Source organism: Pantherophis guttatus, chromosome 4, assembly GCF_059756535.1.
Source record: "Pantherophis guttatus breed Tessera chromosome 4, ASM5975653v1, whole genome shotgun sequence".
Classification (NCBI taxonomy): Eukaryota; Metazoa; Chordata; class Lepidosauria; order Squamata; family Colubridae; genus Pantherophis; species Pantherophis guttatus.
The window spans coordinates 114,314,740-114,331,883 of NC_142066.1; the positions used below are offsets into that span (position 1 = coordinate 114,314,740).

The following is a 17,144-nucleotide window of genomic DNA, read 5'->3' on the forward strand; positions in this document are numbered from 1 at the left end:
TACTATTATACTAGAGATTTTAGATGTAATATACAGGCAGGTGTATTCTAAAAATACAAATATTTTTCATTACATTATCAGTGATAGATAATGAACCCAGATCAAAATTATGACAATAATTGAATTTAGCTCCCTGTGTTTCTTAATGTCTGTCCCACTTGTTATATAATGACCTTTTCATATTTGAGGAAAAGGCCATTATGGATAAAATAAGAACCTGTAGTACAGTGGACTAAAGCACTGTTATTAACATCTGCTCCTTGCAATTACTGCAAGTTCAAATCTCACCAGGTTCAAGGTTGACTCAGCCTTCCATCCTTTCAAGGGTAGGTGAAATGAGGACCGAGATTGTGGGGGCAATAAGCTGACTTTTATAAATATACAAAAGTATGAAGGCTATTGTAACACATTGTAAGCCGCCCTGAGTCTCCGAAGAAGGGGGGCATATTAAATTAAAGCAAAAAAAAAAAAGTGAAAAATGAATTTAAAACCATAGCAAAGTCCTATCCAGGTTACCAAGTTTGGTGTTCATTTCTTTCTTCCTTCTTTTTTTCATTTCACATTTGGTACACTGTTTATTTTCCAGTAAAATGAAGGATGAAGATGGATTATTCAAAAATGATAACAGTAATGGACCATCTTGTAATATTTTATTGAATTTGAGTTCTGCAAATTACGTGGTAGAGGAAAATTTGCCTGCTTAAGTATAACAGAAATTGCTACTGTGTTCATATAATTCTTCATAGTGTAATTTAAGAAAAACTCACTACCCATATTACTGTTTGAATAAAAGGTAAAAAGGTGCTATTACACTATCATGACAGCTCTCCTCTTGCTAATAAGTGACAAAGATAAATGTGTCTGCTTATATGTTCCTTGGCAGGACTCCAGATATGCGGGTGGAGTTTGAAAATAATGTTCCACCTGGATATGAGATTTCAATCCACTGCAATGCAGATAGCATACAGTGATGTTAATCATATTGGTATTTGGGGGTGAGGGAAAGTTTCATCAGATCATAGTTTTCTTTGGAGAGCTTTGAAATTCCATGAAGCTGATAAATTATTTGTAAAAAAAAAATTAATTAATTTTTATAATGTGTTTATGATGAATAACTGCAAGGGAAAATAAGTAAATATAATTAAATATTTCTTTATTTCACACAAAAGCAAAAGTTTAAACACATTAGTGCAATTGTAATCAAAAATATAAAACAAAAGCAATATAGTGTTCAGGTGTGAAATTCATTGAGATAAGCAGTAGACAAAGTAAGGTAAACTTTAAACTTCAAATTACTATCTAAATAAAATGTATTAAGATTATATTGGTCTGTCTGAAAATAGCTTAGAAAGGGCTGTTATGCAGAAAATATGTTTCTCACTAGTGTGAGCCAGATATACAGCCTACAAGTGCATCATGTTTTCTGATAAGTTAGGTTTAAAAACCTAATCGTATTGCAGCAAGTAAACACAAATGATTGTAAATCTGAACAAACATTGAGTAATAACATAAATTAAGATACAAATTACATTTGACTATCTGAACAGAGGAACACTTTCTATGAAGATGGATTTAATTCTGACTTATGCATAGATATTTTAATACAAATGGACAAATTTAATAGTGTCTAGTGTCTAACATTTTTGAAATATACAATGGACATAAAGAATCTGGCTTGGATTATAGAAAGTAAGATTTGGAAGTGTAGAATCATGAAACAAACTATGTGATTGCACATAGTTGCACAGTGATTCAATAAAATATCTAGCAGGATATAGAAGAGGAAAAAATAAGGACAGGATTTCCCACTAGTTAAATGCAATCCTTGTTCTTCCAAACCCACAAACTTCTTCCAAAGATTTAAAGCATATAATTTGGGATATAGAGAGCTAGCAGAAATTTGTACAGATAGTTCTCAGGTTATGACCATAGTTGGGTTGAGAATTTTTGTTGTTAAGCAAGGCAGTTAAAAAGTGAATCATATCCAATTTTGCCACATTTGTTAAGAAAATCACTGCAGTTGCAAGTGAATTGTGGTTGTTAAGCAAATCTGACTTCCCGTTAACTTTGCTTGTTGGAAACTGATGGTGAAGTTCATAAATGGTAATTACATGACCCAGATGACAGTAAATACATGCTGGTTTTATTTTATTAACGTGACCATGGGGATGTTACAATGATATAAGTGCTAAATCAGTCGAAAGTCACTTGTTTCAGTGCCATTTTAACTTTGAATGGTCACTATTTTGGGAAAATAATAGGCATAATAAATACAATCCTTTATCACATATGAACATTTGGAAAATGTCGATCTGTGTTCATTAGTTAAGATGCAAGTAAGTTAGAGTTGTGTATTTAATTTTAGTGTCAAATTCTAAAATAAACTGGGATAAGCTGATTTTTCTAGGGCATGGAAAGACTGGTGGCAATAATGAGCAACAGAGTTGCTTTAAAATCAGTGTCTTTAAAAATGTTGGAATGATTAGATACAATCTCTGATTTGATTTAGTTAATTTGATTTAATTTTTAAGCAAAAAAGGTAGGTTAAGCTCCTCATAGGCTTAGATTTATCAATCCTGGAAACAGTTGTGAAAAGAGATCCTCTTTTCATTTTCAAAGGAAATATATCCTGCTATTTTGTAGATACTTTGTATCAAATAAAAAATTTTTCCATTAAACTTTCACAGCATAATATAGTTTTAGGATACTCAAAACTTTTCAGATCAATATATTTATTTTTGCTTTTACTTTACTAAATAATCAACTTCAATGGTCCATATGTATGCTTGCCATGATAATTACCACAGACTTTGATGGTGAAAGTGGCAGAAATCAAAATTGTTTGGTTTTTTTACAAAGATGATAGTAATACCATGTATATAACCTATAGCATGAAAGATAAGAAAGTGTATACGCTTGTATATTGTCTAAAGCTTCTGTCCTTTAATAAAAAGTAAATTCAATTTGTCTCAGAGGAAGACTTAATAACAGTGGCAAAAATCTTGATCTTTAGTATCTAGTGATGAAGTAGGTTCTAAATTTGAAAATAAATAAATTTAATTCTGTGAAGTAATTAACTATCACAGGGTAAAATATAAATTGCTCCAGTATTCCATAATTACAAAGTAAAGCTTTTGAGGGTGTTTCCTAAAAAGAATGTAAGAATGTTGGATATTAAGAAGCTATTTCCTTGATTATCTGAGGTTATTGGTAGTAAAGTGCAAAATGTCTTGAATTCTTAACATTTTGAAATTGAAACACTTATTCCACTGTTGCTGAAACAATTGACTTTGAACTTAGCATTTTTTTGCCTAAAATGCTTCAGTTGGAAAATATTGTTAGTCATAAGTTGGTAAACCTCAACTTTGGATAATCATAAATAGAAAAAGAATTCTTAGGAGAATCAACTATGAATTGAAACTTATATAATATTATTCTACCATTTTTCATGTTTAAATAAATAAATGAGTATACCCACAAATACCAAATATGAAATTTTATATTAAATAAAAAGTCAGTAAAACAGACTAATTAAGCACAGTTGGTTTGTTTTATACATAAAACTTATGCTTAATAACAAATTAAGAATACAGCTCCGGTTTTCTTCTAGGCTACCTAAATTGTCAGTAGTAAGTTCCTATTCAGAATTACTGTTTTTATGTGTGTGCATTTTCTGAAGTTGGTAACAAAGACAACTGTGATTTTATGGCATCTATACTTTGCTCTATATAGCCATTTGAGTGTACTTGTATATAAATATATACATATTTATTCTGCAGGGCTTGCTCTCAGAAATCCTGCGAAAAGAAGAAGACCCCAAGACTGCTTCGCAATCTTTATTAGTAAACCTTCGGGCAATGCAGAATTTCTTGCAGCTGCCTGAAGCAGAAAGAGATCGAATATACCAGGATGAAAGAGAAAGAAGCTTGAATGCAGCTTCTGCTATGGGCCCGACACCTCTTATAAGCACACCACCCAGCCGACCTTCACAAGTAAACTATTTTCTACATTTTTCATATCTTTTTATACATACATACATACATACATACATACATACATACATACATACAGTACAAATATATATATTTGTACCTAAGGCAAGCGTCACAATATTTTTTCACAGATAATATAATATCTGTATTACATACAGATAATGTAATGAATTTTAATTTATTATTTTAATAACATCAGAACTGCTGTCTATGTAACAGTATAGTTTACTAGTGTCCTTTTTAAAAACCATATCAAACTGGAGCAGACATTTTAAAGAAATTGTCAGTTGAATTGAACAATTTACTCATTTCATTTCAATACTTTAAATACTAATTTTAGTGAGTATTGATGCTGTTAGTTTAAGTGTGATGCTATATGTATCTTGTGTTGGAGAACTGGCAACACTTATGTTTAGTTTAATCATTAAATGCCTTACAGTTTCTTAATGAACTCACTTACATGTGAATAAGAGATTAAGGCTCAACAGAACAGTTTACAGTAAATAAATTGTATTTTCAACAAAAATATGCCAATGATATATCTTTTAATACCTGGAAATCATCCATTTTACCATAATTAAATCTAATTGCTTTAGTATTTTTCTATAAATCTGGCTAAAAGAATGTTGTATTGAAATATCTAGGATATTTTTTGGATGCACATTTCCTGTTTCTTGTTACAAAGATAAGAACTGACCTTCATATTTAGAAGATAAAAGACTTTTGGAGACCATTTAGTATAGCTTTAGCTTTTGACTGATGGTTTAGACTTTAACAATCAAAATGTGCTTTTTATAAACTATTGTCTTTTTTATGTCATCTTTTAATGACATATTTGGAATAGCAAAATATAAAATAGCGCCTTCCATTCTTGAGAAAACCACCATGGAGAGAGCAGTTAATGGAACTACTACTATGTAAATATAACTGTGTTTCTAGGCGCCACAGTAATAATGGAGTAGTAAACTCTGTCCCAATAAAAAGCTATTTGGAAAGTATGTGCACTTATTATAACTCTTGTGCATTTGCAGAACAGGCTTGAAAAGTAGTCTGTTTTCCTTGAAATGAAATACTTCATGAATTTAAATGCACAGTATAAGATTAAGAGCTAAACAAGGATTTAAAAGTAATTTTGTTCCTAAACTAAAACAGTACTTAAAAGAATGCATTTATAAAGAGTGTATGTGTATGCACATATGTCTGTATGCACATACCTGAGAAAAATATGAACATTTATGACTTTTGACTTATTTGCAATGTCTTGTATATTGATAATGATACATGAAAACCAGTGAATGTGCACCACATATTTTTGATCTTAATTTTATCATTCATTCTTCACTGTTTTAACACTCAGTTTTAGTAATCTTAATTTTATAACCTCACTATTTGGTGAGGATTAGGTTTATAAAGTAAACTAAATGATGACTGATTCTTTCAATAGAAATTATGGAGAAAAACCATAGCCTCTGAAAGGTTAATTAGCAGTATATAATGTAGTGCTCACTAGAGCACAGCAAACTAATCATCCATGCTATTCTTAATGGGTCAGGAGAAAATGTTAAGAAAGAAGGGAAAGATATTCGTGTTACTCTGCTAAACAAGAAACAGATTTTTTTGGGGGGGGGAGGAAAAAAAGTTTTTTTGAAGCAAGGTTTATCAACATACATCAACCATCCCCTAATGTTTTGTTAAATGTTTATACATTTTTTTCTATAGAGATGTATGAGTCTTTATCCACTAATATTCTTATAATCAAAGCAATCTCTATTATAATCAGTCAAAAGTTTTCATGAAAATAAGTATAAGTGATCAAAATAGTTATGTATCTAAGTAGATAGATAGTTTAGGTGCAGGTGTGTGTGTATGTCTGTGTGTGTGTGTGTGTGTGTGTGTGTGTGTGTGTTTGCGTGTGTGTATGTAGGTATATAGGTATATAGGTATATAGGTATATAGGTATATAGGTATATAGGTATATGTATATATGTATATATTTATTTTTGTTTATAAATCCATATGTACACACACACACACACACACACACCTGTCCAGTAAAATACTGTTTAGACATTAAAATTTTAATAATGTTGATACTTATGTGTTTATTAATCTTATAAAATGGTTCAAATGTTAATTAGAAGCAGAATTTTGACCTCGCTTCAGTGCAACACTTCACTACTTTTCATTAAAGCAGCCTAAAATTTGCAGCTATTTAGATGTCTGAAAAAATAGTTATGCTGCTTCAAGGGGCTGACTTATTTAAATTTAATGCAATTCTTAGGTAGCAACATTTTTTTCCTCAGGTTTAAACTAAAATAAAAAGTTGAACTTATTTAATAAATAGCAGAGAAGGACTCTGTTCATATTCATATGTACGTTATATTTTTTATAAGATATAACCTATGTTACTTTAGCACATTTCAAAAATATGTTCTGTCATCTTGCAAAGGGGGAATGATGGCTCAGTAGTTAAATATACTAAGCTTGTCAGCTGGAAAGCTGACAGCCTGGGTTTGACATTTAAACACCATGCAATGGGGCGAACTCCCATTCCCTGCTCCTCCTGCTCACCTAACATTTTGAAAGCATGCAAATGAGAGTAGATTAATAGGTACCACTTCGGTGGGAAGGTTCCATGCACCATTGGCATATAGCCATGCTTGCCATGGAATATGTCTTTGGACACCACTGGCACCCTTGGCCAAAAAGTGGAAATGAGTACTGTGTCCTAGAGTCAGACACAACTGGACAGGAAAACTTTTACCTTAATCTTGCAAACAACAAAAAATGCCTTTGGTGATTTAGAATAATCTAGCACATATTCCTGCAATGCTCCCATTTTTTCTAATCAATAATTTAGAACAACATGGGGTCTAAGAGTTTATTCATTTTTTACATTATTTCTTAATACATTGGAACACTAAAATGTATTCCAGATTATCCTAAAACTAGAAAGTTTTACTGAAAAAAAATCCATAAAACTATGATAAAATTAAACATTGAACATAGTATTTTTAAAAAGTATAAGTAAATCTGTATAAAATATGGAACTGTGACCAGTTGACCATTCTAGCTGGGAAAAAAATTATACTGTAATTAGATGTTCTATTGTAAATTATAAAGTGAACCACATTGGACCAGTGCAAGTAGTCCTGCAGTTGTACAAAAGAAGAGGGATATAAATTTAATAATAAACAATCAATCAATCAATCTATAACAGATTTTATTTAATAAATAGGCAGTATTGAAAGTTTCAGTTGGAATATAACGAACTGTGAGAGGGTTATGTTGAACATATACCTCATCAGAAATAATCCATGAATGAATTAGAATTACTCTAATGTCTCCTCAAAGTTAGACATGCAATGAATATTGAACCTTTTTCAATTTTCAATATTTCTAGATAAATATGATCTAAAATATGATGTGTTGTCCACCCAAATCTTAAAACTAGATAAAGAAAGCCCAATTAAATTAATGAGTAAAAAAGGTGATGTTTTATTTATTGAGGAAAGTGATCCAGTTTAACATATTTGTGTGTATAATAATTGTTGTGCCCCCCTCAGACAACAATAACTTCAAATAAACATTTCCAATGTCTATTGATCAGCATTCCTTCTTTTTACTCACAACAAACATGTCTATAATCCATTTGAATGTAACCTACAGAAGGAAGAAATTATACCAACTGCTGTCTTGAATTGATATTTTTATTTCCTTCTTAATTTTGGAGCCTCATTTTATTTTATTTGTATATTTTGTGATAATTTTTGTTCATATCGTTTTCCATAATCATATCAGATTTAAAAAAATTCCAACTCTTTTTTCTAACATCTTCTGGTATAACAGGTTCTTCTGAGAACAAGGTGTTCATAACATACAACATAGCTCACACTGCTGACTCACCGTCCTTGTTATTCCACAATAATAACCATTATAAATTGATTACTTCCAATATCAAAAATAATGTTTCTTTCCCATGAAAATGGGAATGGAGCAAATATATGAAGTGCAACTTAGGCAATCTCCCATTCTCTCTTTCTTCAGAGAGGGTAAAAGCAGTCAATCTACTTGTTGGCTCCTTGTTCTTAACCATAATTAGCATTTCTGCAAAATGAAAATCCATCTTAAGTCTGCCATTTCTCCCCAGAAAACCAGAATTCATCAATAATGGTAAATTATCCTGCTTCAAAGTCAGCAAAGCAGATTCAAACCATGATACGGCCAGTACCATATTTTATAGATGGGTTAATTATATAACACTTTTCATTTGAGCCAACAATTTGCTCTTCTCTAGTTACAGAAAATTCTTCCAATACCTTTTGTTTTGTCAATATGGTCTTTTGCAAATTGTAGATGAGCAGCAATGTCGCACTGGTAGCTTTCTTGTAACTTTGTCATGCAACCATTATTGTTCAGTGTTTTCTGGATGATGATGTCATAGACATTCACCAAATCAAGAGAGGCTTTTGGTCCCTTAGACATTATCCTGGGATCCCTTGATATCTCCTAGATTATTATGTATCTTGCTCTTGATTTGATCTTTGTTGGTTAACCACTCCTGGGTAACAATGGTGATGAATGGACTCTATTTTACACAATTTGTCCAGCAATGGACTGGTAGAGTCCAAAGTCTTTGGAAATAGTTTTGTAATGTTTTCCAGCATGGTGAGCATCAACAACTTTTTCTTAAATGTTATCAGAAATCTCCTTTGTTTGAACCATGAAACATACCCACAAATTTGCATTGTAAAGTTTCAGACTTTCATAACATCCAGAATTCTCTTTTTTAAATACTCTCATACTAATACCTGATTATTATCCCATTGATTGAAACATTTGAATCTATTTTCTCCATCAAATTAAGTGATAATCCAACAGATTCACATACTTTATCAGACAAATATATAGTTTTGGATCATATGCCTCGATAAATGTATTTGATGAATAAATATAGTATTTTTGACTTATTTGTCTAATTCGGTTTTGCTTATATAATTTTAGGACTTGGGTGGAGAACAGATTTAGGTTTTAGGTTATAGTTATGAAAAAAAAGTTGAACTCTCAAATGGGTTCACTAACCTTTAAACGTTGACTGAAATTAATTTACCTTACCTTGAAATTGCCTATAAAGTCTGAATGCTTTGAGAGATTATCTATGATAAAAATGCCAATAAATATTCCTCCATCTTGTTTAAGAAAAATTTTACAAAGAAAGTTGGGAAAATGTACAGGCATTTATTAGGTTTTTTAAAAATATATTTATTTATTTACAAGCATCTATTTATTTCATTTGCCATAAAAATAATTCTTCTTAACCCTGTAGGGAGGGAGAAACCACTTAAATGAAACATTCTATTTGATCATTTCTACCAGAATCTACTTAGAATTTTTTAAATTAAAAATTTGAAGTTAATAAAACCCTAAAATGAATTACAGAAGTGTGACAAAAGAGAGGCATCTTTGTTTATTCTCTCTATGTGTTGAACATGGCAGCCAAAGAGGATTTCCATGAGTGCATTCTTATGCTGGGGTACAACACAGAATAAAAGGATGTCTGATAACTAAGGCAATTTTCATCTTCAGGGGACCTCTCTTTTTAAAGATGAAATAGGGAAGTTCACTTAAAGCTCTACTTGTCTCTCTTGGCATGTTATTTAAACATTTGGCAGGATCTTGTTATAGGAAATATATAATTATTTCACCTTATTATTATAATTGAGTTTGAGAATAAGCCCTCTTGATTTCAGTGGAACTTATTTATAATTAAGAGCACTTAAACTCTAGTGTGTGCTGACAGTTATAGTGCTCTTAACTGGGCATCTTTTTTATCTGTTGAATAATGATATATCATATTTCTAGGTAAAAACAACTGCTATTTCAACAGAAAGAAATGGAAAACCTGAAAATAATACCATGAACATTAATGCTTCCATTTATGATGAGATCCAACAGGAAATGAAAAGAGCTAAAGTATCTCAAGCATTATTTGCAAAGGTTGCAGCAACAAAAAGCCAGGTAACTCTGTGGTCATCTGTGAATTAATGTTGCTGTTCTTGCTTCTTTATTGTTCAGTTTAGTTGGATGAATGTATGAATAAGATCCTAAATGTGATTAAACACAATAAGAAATTAAGTGGCTTCTCTAGAATGTAGATCAAGATGTTTTTAGCTGACTATATTTTTTTCTGATACATTATAAAACATGACATATTTATTGGCAATATGGTGAAAAAGTATTATGTTGACCAGTCATGAACTGTTCAAATTGTAGCCTCTTAATCTGTTCAATATAATATTAGTACTTGTTATATGTGCAAATCTGGATATCCTTCAATTCTTTCTGTTCCAATTCCCCAATCTAGTCTTTTTTGACTTAAGACTTGAAAGTTTAATGGTTAGTCCCATGTATGCATAGAGCTTTCTGAATCATACAGAAAATAAGAGTCCAGATTTAAGAGAAAGGAGCCCAAAGGTGAGGAAACATAATGGGAGGTGGGGAGGTTTTAGGTAGAGAATAATTTTATAAAGAAACAAATATAAACCAATTTAATGTAAAGCTTGGGAGCTTAGAACTTCTTTGAGGATTGCTTTATTGTAAGTGGATTCCAGCTAATGTGATATACTTTATGACTTGATTAATGACCTGCTGTTATGGATGTCCCAATGGGGAACAATATAAAGACTTTAATAACTAAATATTCAGAGGATATGTTCAAGAATATTTTTGATGAAAGAAATGTTAGGAGAAAAACATAGCTCAAGAAAAAAAATGGTTAACAGTAAGAAAAAAATGGTACTTCCAAATCGTTTTTAAGATAAACCAACAGAACTATGCATTGCTTCAGTGCACATGGTGACAATCAGGGAGCAATATGTCAGAAACAACTTCTGTGTCTTTTGTGAATTCTAAGCATGATCCTGAGAAACTATATGTTTGGTGTAGAAATGAACTTTCAAACTGTTTCATGGAATCCTGGGTTTCCATGAGATTCCATAAAATGGGATTCCTTGAGACACAAATGGAAAAAAAATGAACTTGAACTCAGCTAGGTTTTCTTTCTTTCTTTTATTTATTTATTTAATGAGATTTATATGCCGCCCTATCTCCAGCCGGACTCAGGGCGGCTCACAGCAGTAAAAAACATCTAATGAAAAAGTTTAAAAAAAATTAAATCCAAATCTCATAATTTAACAGTTAAAAGTGCAATTAAGACTAACAAGTTAAAAATTAAAACCCCATCAGCTAGGTTTTGTTTTTAATCATTAAAGCTTTGCATCTTAATCAGGAAATTCAGGGATATATTTTGTAACCAAGATTCTATTCTGATGCCTGAAATATTTTTTTGAATCCCTAAAAGCTTACCTTTCTTTAAGAGTTCAAGTCCATATCCATGTATTCAGTGGTGAAATCTAAAATTTGTTACTACCGGTTCTGTGGGCGTGGCTTGGGGGGGTAATGTGACTGGGTGGGCGTGGCCAATTTTTTTTTTACTTTTAAAACCATTTTTTACATGTAAAACTATGTAAAAAAATGCTTTCAAAAGGCTCTGACGATCCCAGCTGAGTTGCCTGATCGTCAGAGGGTTTTTAAAAAACCCTTTGCTGATCAGGCAACTCAGCTGGGATCGTCAGCCATTTAAAAGAAAAAAGTTTTTTTCAGGCAACTCAGCTGGGATCGTCAGAGCCATTTAAAAGAAAAAAACCTTTTTCTTTTAAATGGCTCTGACGATCCCAGCTGAGTTGCCTGATTGGCAGGCAACTCAGCTGGGATCGTCAGAGCTTGGCTCATCAGAGGCATTTAAAAGAAAAAAAGCTTCTGATGATCGCGCGGCTCAGCTGGGCATGGAGGGCAGGGCCAGGCATTTTTGCTACCAGTTCTCCGAACTGCCCACCGCCATCGCTACCTACTCGCCTGAGCCGGTCCGAACCGGGAGCATTTCACCCCTGCGTGTATTAATTTCATCCATTTTTCCTGTCCAATATTTAACAAATTATATTCAACTAATTGGCTCAACAATACTTGGTGGTCTTTAGGCTGAAGGTTTTAACTGGATTTCCCTATTCCTAATATACCATTCTAACCGTGGTGAGCTGCAGTGGCGCAGTGGTTAGAATGCAGTACTGCAGGCTACTTCTGCTGATCACTGGCTGCCAACAGTTTAGCAGTTCGGGTCTCAGCGACTCAAGGTTAACTCAGCCTTCCATCCTTCTGAAATCGGTAAAATGAGAACTCAGATTATTGGGGACAATATGCTGACTCTGTAAAACCGCTTAAAGAGGGCTGTAAAGCACTGTGAAGTGGTATATAAGTCTAAGTGCTATTGCTATTGCTAACATAGGATAGGAAACTTGGTTCTTTTAATCTGTTTTGAATTCCCTCACCCATAAACCACAGCCAATATATTAGTTATATTAGTAGTAAATTATAATGAAATAAGTATATATTATATATAAATAAAATGTTACATGTTTTAAAAACTAAATTCTGACATAGATTTTATAATTAAGAATATTTGATTTGAAATCTAATACAGATGAGTCACCCTTAAATAGTGCTCTAGCTTAATCAACACAAAATCATGATAGTTCCCAGTTCAGATTGAATAATTTGTGATTTGAGTTCAGGATGCCAAAAATGAAGGCAATCAAAGACTGAATGTACTGGACACATTTATTCATATTGTTTGAACATATTGTGACAGTAGTTTGTTTTCTGACTTGATCAGATATAATAATTAACTTTGTATCTTTGATGGGTTTTTTTCCCCTATGCACAAACTTTAATGCACCTTCAGCAACAAACAAGCACAATGTTGCTTTTATGTAACCAAGGTACTTTTCCTATTCTTGAATTTGTGATTATTATTTTATGGGATATTGAATTAAATCTGCCATATATGTTTAGACTTTGACCTGAATGTTTTTATATCAGCATAATAGAGCGTATGATAGCATATATCCCATTTTGGAGTAAACATCTATTTCAAATAACTTTGGTTAATTGATGAATTAGAAAAAAGTGACACTAACAACAATTTTTAAAATTTAAAATGTCATTTTAATAAATTTCATCTGCCAATGAGAAAATCCTTTCAGAGTGCTGGAATAAATTTATGTGTTTACATCCCTGAATAAACATGCAAAATTAAAATATATGAATTGTAAGTTTTTACTTAATTTTTCTATCTGATCATTGTTCTTGGAATATATTTGTAAATTTAACTTATTCTGAAAAAATTAAGAAATTGGGTATTAAATTGCAAAGTTGATCTGAAAGATCAAATTAGGTTTCCACTTTTCCCCTAAAAAAGGAAACACTTTTTCAATCCTGGCTAAATTGACTGATGTCACCTTTCTTTATACATGATAGAGCAGGGCTGTCAAACTTGTGTCGTCATGTGACATATCAGGATTTTTTTCCCCCTTCGCTAAACTGGGCATGGGCGTGGCCAGCGCGTGATGCATTCTGGCCCACGGGCTACGAGTTTGACAGCCCTGTGATAGACTTTAAATTCTGTTATTGCAGTTTGCTTTATTATTTAAACTGTAAGTTTGGAAACGTTTGCATTTGGGAATTGCTCCATCTTTCATTATATAAAAAAGATGTTTCTTTTTAAAGTTATATGCTGCAAGGAATACTTAAAAGGATATTTTGGAAATGTTACATCAAAATGATTAAACTCAAGCTGTGGACTGTAAAAAATTACAGCTTTACAGGCCACATGCCTGCCTACCCTTCAATCACTGTCAAAGTGATAATTTCTGCAATAATATGTTTCTTTTATTGTAGGATTCTAAACACCAAGTGCTGTTTAAACATTAAACTGAATTGTTTCTGTTAGCGTTGCACTCACTGTGTCATACATCAGACCACTACAATCTCTTGTGGAATGTAAAATTCTGTCATGAATCATGGCTTGTGTATGGGAAATTACTGTAATTTTGATTGGAAATTACAGGGCTCTTGAAATGTTTCTAATTATGATAGAATGTTAACCATGACTTCAAACCTGTATGCCTTTTTTGGTATTTCTACTTTCAAAAGAAGGTTATACAGTGTGCAATAAGAAGAAATATCTGTTATCAGCACCTCTTCATATTACCTATCCTTAATATTTTTGCTTTACTACAATTTATTAGTTACTAAATTGTATACTATGTTGCACTGATACTAAGATTTTATGTTCCATGAATTCCACCTGCAGTCACATATTGTATTTCATATTACATCTTGTATTTATTATACATATTATTATACATTTATCATACATAGTGGCACAGTGGTTAGAGTGCAGTACTGCAGGCTACTTCTGCTAACCGCCAGCTGCCTGCAATTTGGCAGTTCAAATCTCACTGGCTCAAGGTTGACTCAGCCTTCCATCCTTCCGAGGTAGGTAAAATGAGGACCCAAATTGTTTGGGGGCAATATGCTGACTCTGTATATCGCTTAGAGAGGGTTGTAAAGCACTGTGAAACGGTTGATAAGTCTAAGTGCTAATACTTTTGCTATTATTTATTTATTTAGGTTTTTATTTCCTTTATTATTTTTATAAATAACTCAAGATAACAAATTCAAGGCATCTTCTGTTAGTTGGTTTTTAAAAATTATTTAAAAGAAAGTTAAAGCACTAAAAATCCCTCTTAAAGGGGCAACTGAAATAAATTGCCCTCCATTCATTACTGCCTAATAACATAGTGTAAGTATGCATTTTAAAAATAATATTAAAGAAAATTTAGTCTGAAGCCATCATCATTATTAGTAACTAACTACTTAAAAACAACCTGTTGCCTCAAGTAAAAATTGTATTTTTCATAGGAATAATTACCTTTGATTTATAATTTAGAGATACTGTATATGATCTATGTTATGTGGATACCCACTTAAGTAATAGCCTTTCAGCTGTCTATAATTTTAAGATTTATATTTTAGAATTTTATTGAATTTATATTTAATTACTTTTAATCTACTGTAAACTGCCTTTAACTCTTCCCTATTTGGGATCCCTGAAAAATTGAGTTAATTTCTTTTTTAATAAAAAATTGTTTTTTATAAAAAAAAAGTTTCTTCCTAAGAAAAACACCAAATAATACCTTTGTTCATGGACAGCACTTAAAATTTTAATTTTCATATTCATATGCCCATATAAAATATATGTTGCCATTTTATGGTGACTACTTCAAGCATTCACATTGCCTTGCCATATATATTGTGGCATGGAAGTTTCTTATTTGCAAAGCTTTTTCTTCTCTCCAGTGTTGGACATTGATAGATGCTAAATAGAATAAGAAGACATAAGGCAAGTTTAGGCAAGTGTGGTATAGAATCTTGCTTTCATTAACAAAAGTCATATCAATGCTTCATTAACAAAATATATTATTGATCATTTGAGCAGCATAAGTCATATAAATACAAATACAAAATCACATTGTGTTTAGTTAATGCCATGGTATTGCTTACATTATAAAGATATATATTACCCGGTATGAATGTTGATAATACCTTTAAGTTTCTATGACAATCTATTCATATTGACCTATCGTATTAGATAATTGTAAAAAAAAAAAATAGATTGTCTGACATAACTTTGTTATATACCTATTACTTTGGTGTAACATCCTACCATTAAATCTATATTCAAAACCATCATTTTTAACTATTTTCCATTCCTTTAATCTAAGGGAATTTTAAGAAATAAGCACAAAAGAAATTTTCTATTGTTTATTTCTACTTTATTGTAAGCAATTAACATTATAAAAATTTCAAAATTTTGGAAGTGAAGAGCTTTTTTTTCCCCCTCTTGCTGACTTAGAGCAGAAATATCTAATCTAATTGACACATAACAGTTGAACTGGGACTTATTTTTCCTATACCTCTGTTTTTGTTTTAGGTTTTTTTTTTCTTGAGCTGGGCTAGAATCATCCATTTAGTTTTTGAAAATGCCCTTGGAATCTGTTTGTATCTCAGTTTTTATAAACAGTATACTGCTAAACGCTGGTCTTTTGCTTGCAGCATTATACTTTCTTGGTATTTTTTTAATTAAAAGAAAAATAAATAATAAAATAAAGTGAAACACAAATGTTTAGAAGCATCTAAGAAGGTATTGCCAGTTCTTTTGATACCTATAAAAATTACATTCAGTTCCAGGATTTTGTACACAGAGATATCTATAAGAGAGAGGGACTGATACAAATAATACAATTTTTGTAATTTTCAACAAGGCATTGTGACTTTATCATGGCTTCAAACAGATGAAAATATATATGCACCTATAGCAAACTCTTTATTAAAATATTATCATATTCAGTATCTGGTAAATGTTAAAAACAACACAACATACAATATTAGCATTTTACTGGCACTGTGGCTTGCATTTGCTGAACAAAATATAAATCATGGGATTCTTGGTGCAATATGAGCTTGGGGATTTTCATTCAAGCTGTGCATAAAGTGTAAAGCACTGTGAAGCGGTATGTAAGTCTAAGTGCTATTGCTATTGCTGTTTCATTACCAAACTAGGTAACATAATCAGTGCAGTTATTGATGATGTTAGCTAGTTTCATAATGAAACATCTGCAAGAAAACCACCCAGCTCAGAGAGTACTAAGAACCTCACAGTTCAACCCAGAGCTACAAATATTTTATCAGAATAGAAATTGTAATTCAATGAAGACTTACATTACATATACAATACTTAGTCGTTGCATGAGTGTTTTAAATTGTGACACTTCATTAGAAACATTCAATATTTTTCTTTATATAGAGCTTCTTTGTAAAAACATGGCTAATTAGCCTTTTTCAAACATTTACCCTTCTTACGTAATTGTTGGAGAATGTAATTGTCTTGATTTATTTTTCTGCCCTTTTTTTCTCCCAATTCAAAGAGTTACACATATGCTTAGAGAGAGAGAAAGTATATTCTTACACATTTTTTTCTTAATTCCCACCAGTGATTCATATACATCAAAGTGGAATGTATATTCTCATGCTAACATTTTTTTCTGATCATACTCCCACTTCAGGCTTTTCAGTTCATAACTCAGGTTTCAATATTCAGAGTTGAATGTAATTTTGAGATATCTGGATTTAAATTTATTCTTAGTTTGTGGGAGATCATGGCCAAGCAGAAATCTGCTTTGAGCACTGTGTGAT

General features: G+C 31.6%; 1 protein-coding gene across 8 annotated transcripts in view; it reads left to right on the forward strand.

Annotated features, from left to right (window-relative positions):
• The window catches only part of SATB1 (SATB homeobox 1), a 114,577-nt gene that overhangs the window by 62,938 nt on the left and 34,495 nt on the right, over positions 1-17,144 (forward strand). For all 8 annotated transcript variants that reach the window (XM_087892582.1, XM_034402157.3, XM_087892583.1 and 5 more), the window contains 2 exons: positions 3,780-3,992; positions 9,855-10,010. In XM_087892582.1, the coding sequence (XP_087748708.1) occupies positions 3,780-3,992; positions 9,855-10,010 (369 nt within the window). The remainder of the gene's footprint in view (positions 1-3,779; positions 3,993-9,854; positions 10,011-17,144) is intronic.